This window comes from Protopterus annectens, chromosome 2.part0 (genome assembly GCF_019279795.1).
Source record: "Protopterus annectens isolate FY-2018-M chromosome 2.part0, PAN1.0, whole genome shotgun sequence".
NCBI lineage: Eukaryota > Metazoa > Chordata > Ceratodontiformes > Protopteridae > Protopterus > Protopterus annectens.
The window spans coordinates 1,833,939,240-1,833,955,945 of record NC_056728.1 but is presented as its reverse complement, the minus strand read 5'-3'; the positions used below and the strand labels follow the sequence as shown (position 1 = coordinate 1,833,955,945).

Sequence of the window (16,706 nt, the reverse complement as noted above, 5' to 3'; positions counted from 1 at the left end):
CTCGAGAGAGCAGTGTGTCTGTTCAGACGAGGAGCTCATCTCCTCAGTGGGATTTTGTCTTCTCTCTAGGACTAAGGTATGTTAGCTCTGGGTTCTTTCACTCTGCCCTGGTGGTGTTGCTTAGGATTCAACCCATCTAACTACTTGCGTTGATGTTAAATACAGGTATATTCTTATCATATTAGGTGATTCATGGGAGTAACACTCCTTGATGGGTCAGACATATTCTCTCTTCAGTCTCCTGTGGATAAGTCTCTCTTCAGCCAGCTGCAGCTGTTTGTGTTCCATTTAAGTTGTGGAAATATATATTTTGTAACAAGTTAATAGTGTGGTGTCAGCTCTGTGATATTTCATGACTTGTAGGATAGTGCTAACTGCTGAGCACCTGGACATCACTGAATGTGTGAGTGTTTCCAAAAGAAGATTTAAAATTCCAGTTGGTGAGTAAGAAATGCCTGACCTGTACACTTTTAACACAGAGGTTATACATTGTTAGAGTTACAGGAGCTATCTGTCTATCTATCTATCTATCTATGTATCTGTTTGTTTATTCTCTCTCTTTTGCAGTTTGTTTTCTTTTGTGGGTCCCAAATACCCTTTAATTTCCTCTTTATCTGGAAGGTACTTTCATCCAGTGGTTTATGACAGAAGACAAGATTACATTAGAATAGAATAGAATACAGTACATACAATGCAATCAATTAGGTTAGTAGATAGGCAGACAGTGATAGATAGTTTGAACTTGTTGTAGGGAACTTCCCACTCATTCTGTGTGCTTGTTGTATCTAGCTTATAAAAAAGAATATAATTGTAAAATATTCAGTTGCTGAAGGTATTTTTATGTAGTGCTGACAATTCACTGGTCATGTGATGAAATTATGCTATGTTATTGTATCGGAATGATGGCCAAATGAACAGTTTTGCAGAATCTTGAAAGATCATATCTGTTTGCTCTTTTACAGGTTGTGTTTGACCGGTTAAAAGGAATGGCACTGGTCTTGTACAATGAAATTGAATATGCACAGGTTGCTGTAAAAGAGACCAAAGGGAGGAAAATCGGTGGGAATAAAATCAAAGTAAGTAGTTTAAAGGTCTCTTTGAAGAGATATGTCCAATCAAATTAAGCTGCTTCCATTTTCCTTCCAATGCTGTTGTAAAATTAATGCATTGTGTTTGCCAGATGAATTTTATCATGCTCAGAAAAATTAATATGTAGGAGGTAACGGCATTAAAAAATATATATTTGATCTTAACAACTGACTGATCTTGTTTGTGGGAGGATGTCTGACAGTAGATCATGACAATTTGGTTTACTCGCCACCCTGTTTGTTTCCCTTTAAAGGTTATTAAGTGTCATACCACCAAAGGTACATATGTATGCAACATGGGGCTCCTGTACAGATCCATCATTGACTTGACTGGTTTTGAGTCTTTCTGACCTTTGAAAGACTGTTGGTCACTCTGCTTGCTTTTTTGAATAATCACCTTTATAGTAGTCCCATGGATTCTTTGCATGTAGTATTTTTTTATTTTGTTTATGAATCTCTTTGGAAACTTTATTTTTCAAGAGGCAATTGTATGTCCTACCCATCTTAAGCAATTAATAAATTCTACTTGTAGTAGACAGGCAGTCCTAAAAGTTTTTTGTTTTGTGTGTGTTTGGAACATATAGATAATGTTCATCGTATTTCACTGCTGCAGTCATTACACTTGGGTTATCCTGCTGTCAGGCGGTCCCTCAGTCGGCCAGAGTTCCAAATCTTGGTCCGGCGTCAGTTGCTGTCGCTTCTTCCCTGACGTCAGTACGCCAGGGGTATATAAGATGCAGCTGATGCCATTTTCTTCAGCCTTTCTTGCCATGCGGTGCCCGAAGCAAAAGCAGTTCGCAAGTGCCCGTCAGCCGAGTCCTGAGATTTTCAAAGTCAAATTTCAGAACCAAAGTCTTCAATAAAGCTAAGTACCCAGTTGGGGAAACTTTTCCTTGCCTCAGACCTATGTCAGTAAAAGCTAATAATTGTATTTCTTGTGGGAAGCAAATACCTCATAAGGATTTTCATTCTTACTGTATTCCATGCCTAGGCCCAAACCGCGACGTCACTAGTTGTCGGTTTTGTGCTAGATTTAACAAGCGCACTATTAAACGTCGGTTTGATTTTGCTCGCCTTTATTTTGGCCGAAGGTTCAATTATACCATGCCGTCGGAACAACCGACGACTGGAATACAAAAAAAACGCAAAGACAAAGATAAGGATAGGCATCCGAGGTCCAAAACCGACGATGAAATCTCTTCTAGGCCAGTCGCCGGATCGCCGGTTCTCAGTGAGGCGCTTTTGCAGCCCCTGACACCCGCTACCTCAGAGCCACAGGCCGCTTCCGACTCCCACGTGGAGATTACTAGGCGTCTGGAAACTCAAGGCATTGGGCCTATGGAAATTAACCCCTCATCAGATGGGTCCGGAGCCGCTGAGCAGGCATCTGCTTCTGAGGGTGTTTTCAGACCTTCACAGATTACCATCAAAACAACAACTAAGTCTAAAACTCCATTAAAGACAAAGAAACAAGTACAGCATTCACCTGGACAGGCCTCCATGCCTAAAAAACAGATGCTCAAAATGGCTGAAGACCTAATTATTCTGATCAGGGGTTCCCCCCGCCCCTGATAAAAGGCCTAGGCAGGATACAGACTATGATTCCTCTGATCAGGTTTCCATTTCTTCTGATTCCTCTTCAGACCAGGGATACTCTTTACCCCCCTAAGAGGACTCTGATGCTGAAAAATCAATCCCTTCAGCCTCTCCTCCTGAGGATTACTCTTTTGGGGAAACTTTGCATACCATGAGGGAGCATTTCCATTGGGAGAGCCAGGATTATTCAGAATCCAAGAAAAGGCTCAGAGATTCTTTTATTGCCTCAACACAGGCCTCTTGCTATTCCGCCTGTGTTGGATATTTTGGATGATGTGCTCTCCGAAGCCAGTTTAACCCAGTCAAGCCAGATAAGTACTACAGAGTCCCTGACTGTCACAAATTTCTTTATAAAAACCCTGCTGCTGACCCAGAAACTTTTTCCCAGGGTCCCAAAGGGGTAAAAGCTTCCACTGCTAAAGATCCAGTTCCCTCTGACAGGGATTCTAGAGCATTAGACAGATGGGTGAAGAAAGTTTACACTTCTGCAACTTTAGCAGTAAGGACTTTAAATTGCCAGTTCCACGTGCTTAAATACCAACAATATTTAAAATGCTTACAAGCTCAGAAAGTCCTGATTATAAGGAAATGCAGGATTTATTGCATACAGCTGACCAAGTGGGAAAACATACTCTGCAATGTGGTTTTGATTCTTTAGAGGCTTCCTGTAGAGCCGCAGTTACAGGATCTGTGATTCGAAGGCATGCTTGGTTAAAAGAACAAAGTTTACCTGATCATGTTAAGGCAAAATTATTGGATGCTCCTTTACAGCATGATATTTTGTTTTGTGTTAAGGCAGAAGAGGTATTAAAGAAAATGGAGGATAATGCAAAATCTATGCAAACAGTGAAGGATTTCTTACAGGTACAGCCACCTCGATTTAGCAGAAATTGACCTTCTAAAAATTGGTTCTTTCCAGTGTCAGACAGGCCACAAAGAGGCAGATACAGACACCCAAGTGGCAGATCTCAGCCCCAAGGCTCTTACAGACCACGTTAGTGGGGTGCTTCAACCCCTAAACGAGGAGAAGACAAGTCGCAACCTTGTAGGAAACAGTCCCAATGACTTCCACCTTCAAATGCCAAGCATTTACCTTTTGGCTGCTCCCTTAGGGGGGAAACTAGCACTTTTTTCACAAAATTGGCATATAATAACCCAAGACAAATGGGTTCTGAATATTGTGTCTCAAGGTTACAGGTTCCACTTTCACACTCTTCCAAGGCTAAAAGAAATGCCAGACCTGCCACAAAATCAATGGGCAGAGGCACAAAAACAAATTACAGCCCTCATGGACATGAGAGCTATTCAAAAAGTGCCACAGCAGGGACAAGGACTAGGATTTTATTCAAGACTTTTATTGGTCCCCAGAAAGGACAAAGCCTGGAGACCCATACTGGACCTATCTACTCTAAATACTTATCTGGATGTTCCGAAATTCAAAATGTTGACACTACAGCAGCTACTTCCCATGCTGGGCAAGAAGGCTTGGCTTGTTACCTTGGACCTCAAAGAGGCATACCTGCATGTCCCAAAACTGCAGAAGATACCTCGGATTTATATCAGGCTCAATGCATTACCAATTCTCTGCACTGCCCTTTGGCTTATCTACTACGCCCAGGGTCTTCACAAAATGCCTGGCACCAGTATTTGCATTTTGCAGACAAAAAGGAATTCAAATATATCCCTATTTGGACGACTGTCTTATTCAAGCAGAGAGCAAGGACATTCTTCTAAAGCATCTGGCATTTGTAAAAAGATTGCTAATTTGCCTAGGGTACACAGTAAACGAAAAGAAGTCAAAACTAGTGCCCTCACAAGAGATAATATTCCTGGGTGCCAGCTTAAATACAACGGCCCAGATGGCTTATCTCATGCCAGACAAGCAAAGACAACTGACTCAGTACTTTCAATTGATGGCAACAAAAACCCAACTCCCTGCAAGAAAAATTCTTCAGGCCTTGGGGTTCATGGCGTCCTGCATACTACTAATACCATATGCCAGACTGCATATGAGGAAATTACAATGGTACCTAAAAAGTGTTTGGACTCAACACTGTCACAGTTTGGAAACAGTAATACCACTTATTCCCTGCCTACAACAGGAGTTTCGATGGTGGGCACAGGCATGTCACCACAACAAGGGACAGCCTTTCACTTTACCCACAGTCAGGCAGACACTAACAACAGATGCTTCGGATTATGCCTGGGGAGTACACATGGCAGGAAAATGTATTCAGGGCAAGTGGCCCACAGACCAAATGCATCTTCACATAAATCAAAAAGAGATGCTAGCTGTAGAAAATGCCGTAACAGCTTTCAAGGACCTTCTGCATCCAGGACAACTGTTACTAAAGACGGACAACACCACAGTTATGTGGTACATAAACAAGCAAGGGGGCACTCATTCCTATCCCCTCTGCAGATAAGCCATGACTTTGTGGAATACAGCACTGACCTATCAAGTTCATCTGCAAGCACAATGCCTGCCAGGAAAGAAAAATACTCTGGCAGACGATTTAAGCAGAAACATCATGGATCCTCACGAGTGAAAATTAAATCCACAAGTATTCAGCGTGATAACACAAAAATGGGGGTGCCCAGACATAGATCTATTTGCCTCCCCTCTGAACTGCCAACTACAGAAATTCTGCACAAGGACTTGCCACTCACAAGCATGGAAAGTGGATGCTCTCTCATTCAGCTGGAAAACCCTAAAAGTTTATGCCTTCCCACTGCTGCCTCTCCTTTCAAAGGTACTCCTAAAAGCCAGACAAGAAAGGCCAAAAATGATCCTGATTGCCCCAGACTGGCCATGCCAGCACTGGTACCCAATCTTAAAGAATTTGGCTCAAGGCCCAGCATGGATTTTACCTCAAATCCCTCCACTTCTGACTCAACAAAACAATCAGATCCTGCACAGCCAGCTCAAAACCTTAAACCTGGCTGCATGGCAGATTACTTAGCCAAGCAACCAACACTTCTCTCTAAAGCTGTTATGGATGTTATTTTGGAGGCCAGGAGGCCCAGCACCAGGAAATCCTATTCAGAAAAGTGGAAGAGATTCTGCGCCTGGAACCAGGCTCAAAGCTTTGACCCTCTTCTTCCAAATATTCCTCAGATATTACAATACTTAACTGAGATGCTGAACAAAGGCCTATCCTTTTCATCCATTAAGATCCACGCCTCTGCCATCTCAGCTCATTACAACACGGATCCTCCTATTTTCTCTCATCCATTATTAAAACAGTACCTCAGAGGGGCTAAAAACATAAGACCGCCCCGGAGAGCACCATCACCAACTTGGGACCTCAACTTTGTCTTGGAAAAACTAACTTTACCTCCTTTTGAGCCAGCCAATACAGCAGAATTAAAATATGTGTCATGGAAAACTGCTCTGCTTCTGGCAATAACCTCAGCACGAAGAGTCTCAGAGTTACAGGCACTAATGGCAGTGGAACCTTTCATCATTTTTCATCAGGACAGGGTTTCTTTAAGAACAAACCCTACATTTATGCCAAAGGTAGTATCCAGCGTGGCTCTTAACCAAACTGTTCACTTGCCAACATTCTATCCAAATCCCCAGAATAAAGGGGAGAGACTTCTGCATTCATTGGACATACACAGGCAGTTATGCTTCTACTTGGACAAAACAAAAGCTTTCAGGAAAACTGAGCAATTGTTTGTTGCATATGCTGGAGGATCACAGGGAAAGGCTATTTCAAAGCAGACCATTTCAAAGTGGATAGGACACTGTATCCGTTTCTGCTACACACAGCATGGAAAAACTGTTCCTAGCAACATTAGGCCACATTCCACCAGGGAAACAGCCACTTCAACTGCCTACCTTAGAGGAGTATCTACCAAGGATATTTTGGAAGCTGCAACTTGGAGTTCAGTGCACACCTTTACCAAGCATTACCACTTGCCTCTTTACTCTAAATCCAGAGCTGGCATTGCCACTGCAGTGCTGCAGGGCCTCATAGCCACCCCGAATCCTTTATAGACTCAGCCACCCAACCTCAGCTTTGGGATTCTACCCAGGTGTAATGACTGCAGCAGTGAAACACGAGGAACATAGTACAGTTTTGTACCTACCATAAATGTAGATGTTCGAGTGTATTCACTGCTGCAGTCCAGGTTACCCACCCTCCATCCCCTCTTTTTTAGCTGGGACTTATCTATACCTTTCTACCCTATACAACCTATGTGGTGTATTTGCTTGCAACTGAAGGTATTGTTTTTATGTTTTATGTATGTTTTATTAGCAATATGTATTGCCTACCTATTTGGGGGCACCTGACATCTGGGGCAAGAAAAACTGAAGAAAATGGTGTCGGCTGCATCTTGTATACTCCTGACGCACAGACGTCAGGGAAGAAGCGACAGCAACTGACGCCGGACCAAGACTTTGGAACTCGGACCGCCTGACGGCAGGATAACCCAAGTGTAATGACTGCAACAGTGAATACACTCGAACATCTACATTTATGGTAGGTACAAAACTGTACTTTCTTCGTGTTTCACTGTTGCAGTCATTACATTTGGGTAATCTGCTGGCAGGTTGCCCTCAGTCGGCCTGAATATCAAAGTCTTGGGTCCCGCATCGGTTGCTGTCTCCTCTTCCATGACGTCAGGTCGTCAGGGATATAAAACATGCAACTGACGCCATTTTCTGTAGTCTTTCTTGCCGCGCATTGCCCAAAGCAGAAGCAGTTCACAAGTGCTGGTCGGCCGACTCCTGAAATTTTCGCATTCGAGTTTCAGAACCGAAGTCTTCAATTAAAGCTAAGTACCCCGTTGGGGAAACTTTTTCTTGCTCCTCACCGATGTCAGTAAAAGTTAATAATTGCACTACTTGTGGGAAGCAAATACCTCATAAGGATTTTCATTTGTACTGTATTCCTTGCCTAGGCCCAGATCATAGGGTGCCTTGCTGTCGGTTTTGTGCTAGATTTAACCAACGCACTATTAAGCATCGGTATATCTTTGTTTCAAAATATTTTGAAACAGATTTAATTACCCTGAAATGTCGTCGGATAGCAATCCGACTACCGGAGTTCACAAAAAACGTAAAGAAAAGGACAGAGACAAACCGTCGAGGTCCAAAACTGACGACAAAGCTTCTCCTAAGCTAGTCGCCGGTACTCAGTGAGGTGCTTTCGCAGCCCCTGATACCCGCTACTTTCGAGTTGCAGGCCTGTACCAAGACCCATGTGGAGTCCGGCATGCCGCGAGATTCTCAGAGTATTGTACCCGCGGATGTCTCTCCCTCGGATGGGTCCAGAGCCACTGAGCAGGCACCGGCTTCTGAGGGTGTTTTCAGGCCTCAGCATTTCTATATAAAACCGACGCCGGCTTCAAAAACAAAGACAAAAACAACTTCTAAGGCTAAAAAACTGACGCATGAGCCACATGCTCAGGCCTCTATGCCCAAAAAACAGATGATCAAAATGGCTGAAGATTTAATTACCTTGATCTGCCCCCCCCCGATAAGAGGCCTAGGCAAGACACTGATTATGATTCTTCAGATCAGGTTTCTATTTCTTCTGATTCCTCTTCTGATCAGGAATTTTCTATACCACCCTATGAGGATTCAGATGCAGAAGAATCCATCCCATCTGCATCTCCTCCTGAAGATTATTCTTTTGGAGAATCCTTGCATACTTTAAGAGAACATTTTTATTGGGAGAGTCAGGATTTCTCAGAATTAAAAAAGAGGCTTATGGATTTCCTACTACTTCCTCAGCATAGGCCTTTGGCCATACCTCCTGTATTAGACATTGTTGATGTGTTTTCAGAGTCAAGCATAGCTCCAGATTCCCTACCACCGGCTCCTAGTAAGCCAGACAGATATTACAGGGTTCCTGATTCCCACAAATTTTTATTCAAAAATCCTGCTGCTGACCCTGAAACTATCTCACAGGGTCCCAAAGGTGTAAAGGCCTCAACAGCTAAGAATCCTACCCCCTCTGATAGAGATTCCAGGGCGCTGGATAGATGGGGAAAGAAGGTTTATAAGTCTGCAACCTTGGCAATTGGGGCGTTAAACTGCCAGTTTCATATGCTTAAATATCAACAGCATGTTATGGGATTATTGAAACAGAAAATGATGTTGATTTCTGAATGTGTGGAAAGTAAAGAATTACAGGAATTATTGCATGCAGCAGACCAGGTTGGAAAGCATACTTTACAATGTGGTTTTTGATGCCTTGGAGGCCTCCTGTAGGGCCGCAGTTACTGGATCTGTGATTAGGAGGCATGCCCGGCTCAAGGAGCAAAATCTGCCTGATCATGTTAAAGCTAAATTGTGGGATGCACCTTTACAGCATGATACTCTGTTTGGTAATACGGCAGAAAAGGTTTTAAAGAAAATGGAAGACAAAGCTAAGTCTATGCAAACTGTAAAAGACTTCTTACAAGTGGAGCCACCAAGATTCAGTAGACACTGGCCGACAATAAATTGGTCCTTTCCTGTGTCCGACAGAGCCTCACGGGGCAAATCCAGGCGCTCAAAAGGCTCTAGATACCAGTCACAGGGTTCTTACAGGTCAAAGCAATGGGGTGCCTCTACCTCCAAATCTGGAGGAAATAAAACGCAACCCTACAGTAAATAGTCTCAGTGACTTCCCTCTGCCATCACCAAGCACTTACCTGTTGGCAGCACCCTTGGGAGGAAAATTAGCACTTTTTGCTCACAATTGGCAGTTAATAACCCAGGACAAGTGGATGCTAAACATAGTATCTCAGGGATACAGATTCCACTTCCATACTCCTCTGCCAATGGCAAATGGTTGGCCAGATCTGCCAAAAAAATCAGTGGGCAGAGGCACAGAAACAGGTTACGTCCCTCATGGATATGGGGGCTATTCAGCCAGTACCAGAACAGGAAAAAGGATGAGGTTTTTATTCAAGACTGTTCTTGGTACCCAGAAAAGACAAGGCCTGGCGCCCCATACTGGACTTATCAATTTTGAACACATACCTGGACATTCCAAAATTCAAAATGCTAACCTTGCAGCAGCTTCTGCCCATGCTGGGCAAGAACGCTTGGCTGGTGACATTAGACCTTAAAGAGGCATACCTGCATATCCCAGTAAGGAAATCATGCAGAAGATACCTCCGTTTCAAGGCTGGCTTTATGCATTACCAATTCTCTGCACTGCCCTTTGGTTTATCTACTGTGCCCAGGGTCTTTACAAAGTGCCTGGCACCAGTAATTGCATTTTGCAGACAAAAAAGTATACAAATATATCCTTACTTGGACGAATGTCTCATTCAAGCAGAGAACAAGGACATTCTTCTTCAGCACCTGACGTTTGTGAAAATGCTTCTAACATGCCTAGGGTACACAATAAACGAAAAGAAATCACAACTGGTACCCTCTCAAAAGATAATATTCCTGGGTGCAAGCTTGAATACAACTGCCCAGATGGCTTTCCTCCCGCCAGACAAACAAAGGCAACTGACTACTTACTTCAAACTGATGGCAACAAAAACCCAGATATCTGCAAGACAAACTCTGCAGCTTTGGGGTTCATGACATCATGCATCCTACTGATTCTATATGCAAGACTGCATATGAGGAAACTACAGTGGTACCTAAAAAGTTTATGGAGTCAACATTGTCAGTCTGGAAACAATGATTCCTCTCATTCCCTGCCTACAACAGGAGTTTCTTTGGTGGGCAAAGGCATGTCACCGAAACATGGGACGGTCTTTCACTCTACCCCCTGCCAGCCAAACCTTAACAGACACATCAGATTATGCATGGGGGGGCCCACCTGGCAGGAAGATGCATTCAGGGCATATGGACCCCAAAACAAATGCTCTGCATATCAACCAAAAATAGATGTTAGCTGTTCAAAATGCCCTGACAGTCTTCAAGGACTTTACTTCATCCAGGACAACTACTGATAAAGACGGACAACACCACGGTTATGTGGTATATTAACAAGCAGGGGGGCACTCACTCATACCCCCTTTGCAGACTAGCCATGGCACTGTGGTACACAGACTTGACTTACCAAGTACATCTTCAAGCTCAATTCCTGCCAGGAAAGCAAAATACTCTGGCAGACGATTTAAGCAGAAACCTTATGGACCCTCACGAGTGGAAACTGGATCCACAAGTCTTCAGCATGACAATAAAGAAATGGGGGAGGCCAGACATAGACCTGTTTGCCTCTCCTCGGAATTATCAACTGGACAAAATACTGCACAAGGACTGATCACAGACAAGCATGGAAAGTGGACGCCCTACCTTCAGTTAGAAAAACCTATCAGTTTATGCCTTTCCTCCTCTGCCTCTTCTTCCCAAGGTACTACTAAAAATCAGACAAGAGAAACCAAATATGATACTAATTGCCCCGGACTGGCTCTGCCAGTACTGGTACCCTATCCTAAGGAACATATCTCAATTCCCAGCTTGGTACTTACCTCAAATACCTCACTTACTGTCACAGCAAAACAGTCAAATCCTGCACAATCAGTTTCAAACACTGAAACTGGCAGCATGACTGATCATGTAGTTATTCAAACAACACCTCTTAGTAAAGCTGTGATGGATGTCATTTTGGAAGCCAGAAGGCCTAGTACTAGAAAATCTTATGCTGATAAATGGAAGAGATTCTGTGCTTGGAGCCAAGCACAAGGAACTGATACAGCAGAACCAAATATTCCTCAGATTTTACAATACTTGACTGAGATGCTTGACAAAGGCCTGTCTTTTTCATCAATAAAAATCCATGCCTCTGCCATCTCGGCTCATTACAACACAGAGCCACCAATCTTTTCTCATCCTTTACTAAAGCAGTATCTTAGAGGGGCCAGAAATTCAAGGCCCCCCAGAAGATCACCAATTCCTGCATGGGACCTCAATTATGTGTTGGAAAAGCTCACCCTGCCTCCTTTTGAACCAGCTGCTACTGCAGATCTAAAGTTCTTATCATGGAAAACAGCTGTGCTCCTGGCAATTACTTCAGCAATAAGAGTCTCAGAGCTACAGGCCCTCATGGCTGTGTAGCCTTTCATCATTTTTTTACCCAGACAGGGTGTCCCTGAGGACCAATCCTTCATTTATGCCTAAGGTGGTTTCCAGTGTGGCTCTTAACCAAACTATTCATCTGCCAACTTTTTATCCAAATCCGCATAACAAGGAGGAGAGGATTCTGCATTCATTGGACGTACACAGACAGCTAAGATTCTACTTGAGCAGGACTAAAGCTCTAAGAAAAACTGAGCTGTTACTAGTGACATTTGCTGCAGGATCAGAGGGAAAGGCTATTTCAAAGCAGACTATTTCAAAGTGGATAAGCCACTGCATTAGTTTCTGCTACTTACACCATGGCAAACCTGCGCCCAAGGGCATTAGGTCTCATTCCACCACGGCTGCAGCTACATCAGCAGCTTTTCTCAGAGGAGTACCAACCAAAGACATTCTAGAGGCTGCTACTTGGAGTTCTGTTCACACTTTTTCAAAGCATTTTCATTTGCCTCTCTACTGTAAGTCAGGGCAGGATTTGCCACTGCAGTTCTGCAGGGCCTTATAGCCGCTCCTAATGCTGTTTAGCTCCAGCCTCCCATCCATAACTTTGGGATTCTACCCAAATGTAATGACTGCAACAGTGAAACACGAAGAACATAGTACAGTTGTGTACACTTACCATAAATGTGGATGTTCGAGTGTATTCACTGTTGCAGTCCAGGTTACCCACCCGCCATCCCCCTTTTTTTCTGGAGTTTCTTTTTCCTTCACTGTCTTCTACAACCTTTGTGGTGTATTTGCTTGTAGATGAAGGTAAAGTTTGTATTGTTGCATATATATATATATATATATATATATATATATATATATATATATATATATATATATATATATATGTATAGTTTATATATATATATTTGGGGGACACCTGACATCCGGGGCAAGAAAAACTAAAGAAAATGGCATTGGCTGCGCAGCCTGTCCACACTGCCACCATGGCATCTCCCTCAGATTCCAAACCTCCTGACCTAGAGGGAAGGAGAATTCATGCATCCCCAATTGCAGACACTCAATTTGGCAGCTTGGCTTATTCCCTAACCCCTGATCAATCTGCCAACCTCTGTAAACAGGTTCTAGATGTTATACGTGAGACCAGACACCCCTAGCACTAGAAAGTCTTATGCTGACAAATGGAAAAGATTCTGCACCTGGATTCAGGCCAAGGGAGCCAATACAGCACAGCCCTCCCTCCCTCACTCTCTCACATCCTGGATTACTTAGCTGACCTGCCACACAGTGGCCTCTCTTTTTCATCTATTAAAATTCATGCCTCTGCTGTCTCTGCTCATTTTCCTACTGAGCAGCCCCTTTTCTCACACCCTCTGATCACACAGTTCCTAAGAGGGACTAGCAACTTGAGGCCACCCAGAAGAGCACCAACCCCAGCTTGGGACCTTAACTTTGTGTTGGAAAAGCTCACCCCCCCCCCTTCGAACCAGCCTCTTCAGCAGAGCTAAATTTCTCTCCTGGAAGACAGTTTTCCTTCTGGCCATCACTTCAGTTAGAAGGGTCTCCGAGCTGCAAGCACTTATGGCTGTGGAACCCTTCATCATCTTCCATGCTGACAGGGTATCCCTCAGGACTAACCCATCCTTCATGCCCAAGGTGGTGTCCAGTGTGGCTCTCAACCAATCCATTCATTTGCCCACCTTTTTTCCTAACCCACAGAACAAGGGGGAAAGTATCCTGCACTCGCTAGATGTGCACAGACAGCTCAGATTCTATCTAGACGGGACTAAACCTTTCAGAAAGTCTGATCAATTGCTGGTTAGCTTTGCTGCAGGGACAGGGGGCAAAGCCATCTCCAAACAAACCACTTCCAAATGGATAGCACACTGCATCCTTCTCTGCTACAAACAACATCGAAAGCCTCCCCCCAAGGGGATCAGGACTCTCTCCACCAGAACAGCCTCCCACCTCTGCAGCTTTCCTCAGAGGAGTCCCCACCGGGGACATCTGTAGGCTGCCACCTGGACATCTATTCACACCTTTACCAGACATTACCACCTACCTATCTTCTCCAAATCCAGGGCAGGGTTTGCATTTGCAGTCTTGCAGAGCATCCTAGCCAGCCGCAAGTTTTCTTGACTGCCTCTACCCATTTCCTCAGCTTTGGGAATCAACCCAAATGTGATGACTGCAACAGTGAAACACGAAGAACATAGTACAGTTGTGTACACTTACCATAAATGTAGGTGTTCAAGTGTATTCACTGTTGCATTCCTGGTTTCCCTCCCTCCATCCCCCTCTCTTCTTTCTTCTCTTTCCTTACAAGGGACATATTGGTATTTACTTGATACTGGTGGGGTTCTTCCACCACAACCTGGCTCCCACTTTGGGGCTCCTGACAGGTTAGGGTAAGAAAAACTGATGTAATGGAGTCAGCTGCCTTACTTTATACTACTGACTACCTGACGTCAGTCCTGAAGCGACAGCAGCCGATGCAGAAATACTAAGCCTCTTGTTTTTGGGCCGGCCGATGGCTACCCAAATGTGATGACTGCATCAGTGAATACAACTTTACTCGCCTGTTGGTCATATGGGTCCCCCCCAAAAGAGAGTGCATTTGGAGAAAGCAACAATTTGTATTCCAGTGTGTGTTTTAGCCCTCCCTCCGCCTTCTGAAGAGAGAGACTGGTAGACTAAATAATTGTTTCTGTTACTTTTTGATGCTTTAAGGATGTTGTTGAGCAAATTATCAGTATCCTGATGCACAAGTCACTATTAAAAGGCTGACAGAATGTACAGTGCCCAGATGAAAGGCCTGACCTCTGCAGTAAGAAAACCTGGTCCAGTGTCAATTTATCTCCTTTTCATGACTGAGGAAAAAAAATGTTCTTAGCATCTCTACCTTCTGACAGAGAATCAACTTCCAATGACAAGTATGAGAGAGAAGATTTTTATGCCCACTAATCTGGCCATAAGGTCCTTAAACAATATGGTACTCGTGATGTATTCCAAAATTCTCTTCTTAACCAGTATAGAAGAATGTATTAATAGTTTGCCTTAGGGGGACATGACCGGAAACTTTCAGATGGTAGTAGGTACATCTGACAAATGAGGGGTGCACATAATTAACTGTACTCTTGATGATGTGAATGCATCCTGTAAGGCATTGATGTCTAGGGTAGTAGTCAGAAGTTACACTTCATTAATAAATGAAAGTTACTCAGAAGATGTTAAAGCACAGTTGCTGGGTGCTCCAGTATTTTTAGATAACATAAGATTTTCTTCGTGTTTCACTGTTGCAGTCATCACACTTGGGTTATCCTGCCAGGGGTGGCCCTCAGTCAGCCCGAATACTAGAGGCTTAGTATTTCTGCGTCTGTTGCTGTCACTTCAGGACTCACGCCAGGTCATCAGTGGTATAAAAACAGGCAGCCGACGCCATTACATCAGTCTTTCTTGCCGAGGAGCCCGAAGCAGAAGCAGTTTGCACAAGTGCCAGTCGGCCGCTACCTGAGTTTTTTGTTTCCGAAATTGAAGTTGAAGTCTTCTAAAGCTAAGTACCCCTTTGGGGATCCTTTTTTTTTCTTGCTCTAACCGATGTAAGCTGTGTGGCGCATGCAATAACTGCATAGACATGTAATAGCAATTCATAGGCAGGGGTTTGAACCCCAGTACTGATAAGTGTGTGACACAAACATGCTTAGGTTTAACAGACCACGATGTCCCTCGTTGCCGGTTTTGTGCTTTGTTTAATGCCCAAACTGTTCATCTTCGGGCCCTTATTGTAGCTAAATACTTTCGCTCTCTATCTTCGTATTCCAAAATGGCTTCGGTAAGCCATCCAACTGCCGATCTTCTGAAAAAACATAAGGATAAAGACAGAGACAGACTGCACAGGTCCAAAACTGCCGCCGATGCTTCCATTAAGCTAGTTGCCAGTTCGCCGGTACTCAGTGAGGCACTTTCACATCCCCAGATGCCTGCATCGATGGATTCGCAGGCCGCTACCGAGACCCGTTCGGAGTCCGGTATGCTGCAAGACTTTTCTTTGACTACGGAATCTGCGGATGTGTCTACCTTTGATGGGACTGGAGCTACTTTGCAGGCACTGGCTTCTGAGGAAGTTCTTCGCACTGCTGATATTCGACACAAACCGACGACTTCTTTTGCGTCTTCAGTTCTTTCTAAAACTACCGATTTTCTAAGGCCCAGAGTACGAGCTACGCCTGTAAAACCGACGACCCAAACTCACGCGCCTGCTTCCTTGCCACAATCTCAGATGCTTAAAATGGTGGAAGGCCTTATCATGCTGATTAGGGGCAGCCAGCCTTCTCCTGCTAAAAGAAAAAGAGATTTGTCCCTTGCACCTTTATTTGAACAAGAGTTTGACTACTCTGACGTTTCTGATTATGAAGACACATGCCCTTATCTGCTTATGAGGATTCAGATGCAGAGGAATCAATTCCTTCTGCCTCTCCTCCAGAAAATTTTTATTTTGGTGAAACCCTACATACTTTGAGAGAGCAGTTCCATTGGGAATGCCAGGATTACCCTCAGTCCAAAAAGAGACTTGGGGAATTTTTAGATTTACTTCAGCACAGGCCCTTAGCTATACCCCCTGTCCTGGATGTTGTAGATGATGTTTTTATGGAATCCAGTCTAACCCCGGATACTTTACCTCCTGCTCCCAGGAAACCTGACCGGTATTACAGAGTAGAGTCCCTGACTCTCACAAATGTCTTTTCAAGAATCCTACTGCTGACCCAAGGTCATCTCCCAAGGGCCTAAAGGAATAAAAGCAACTACAGCCAAGAATCCCAGCCCTCGGGATTCTCAAGCTTTAGACAGATGGGGTAAAAAAGTATATACTTCTGCAACTCTTGCCATTGTAGCATTAAATTATCAGTTCCACATGGTGAAATACCAGCAACATACCATGGAACTCATTAAACAAAAATTATCGACCTTCCCTGACTGTGCAGAAAATAATGACTTACAGGAACTTATGCATTCTGCAAGCCAAATCAGTA

General features: G+C 43.9%; 1 protein-coding gene across 1 annotated transcript in view; it reads left to right on the top strand.

Annotated features, from left to right (window-relative positions):
* The window catches only part of SPEN (spen family transcriptional repressor), a 609,081-nt gene that overhangs the window by 354,293 nt on the left and 238,082 nt on the right, over window positions 1-16,706 (top strand). Inside the window, exon 9 of the mRNA XM_044061866.1 lies at window positions 963-1,076. Coding sequence (XP_043917801.1) covers window positions 963-1,076 — 114 coding nt within the window. The remainder of the gene's footprint in view (window positions 1-962; window positions 1,077-16,706) is intronic.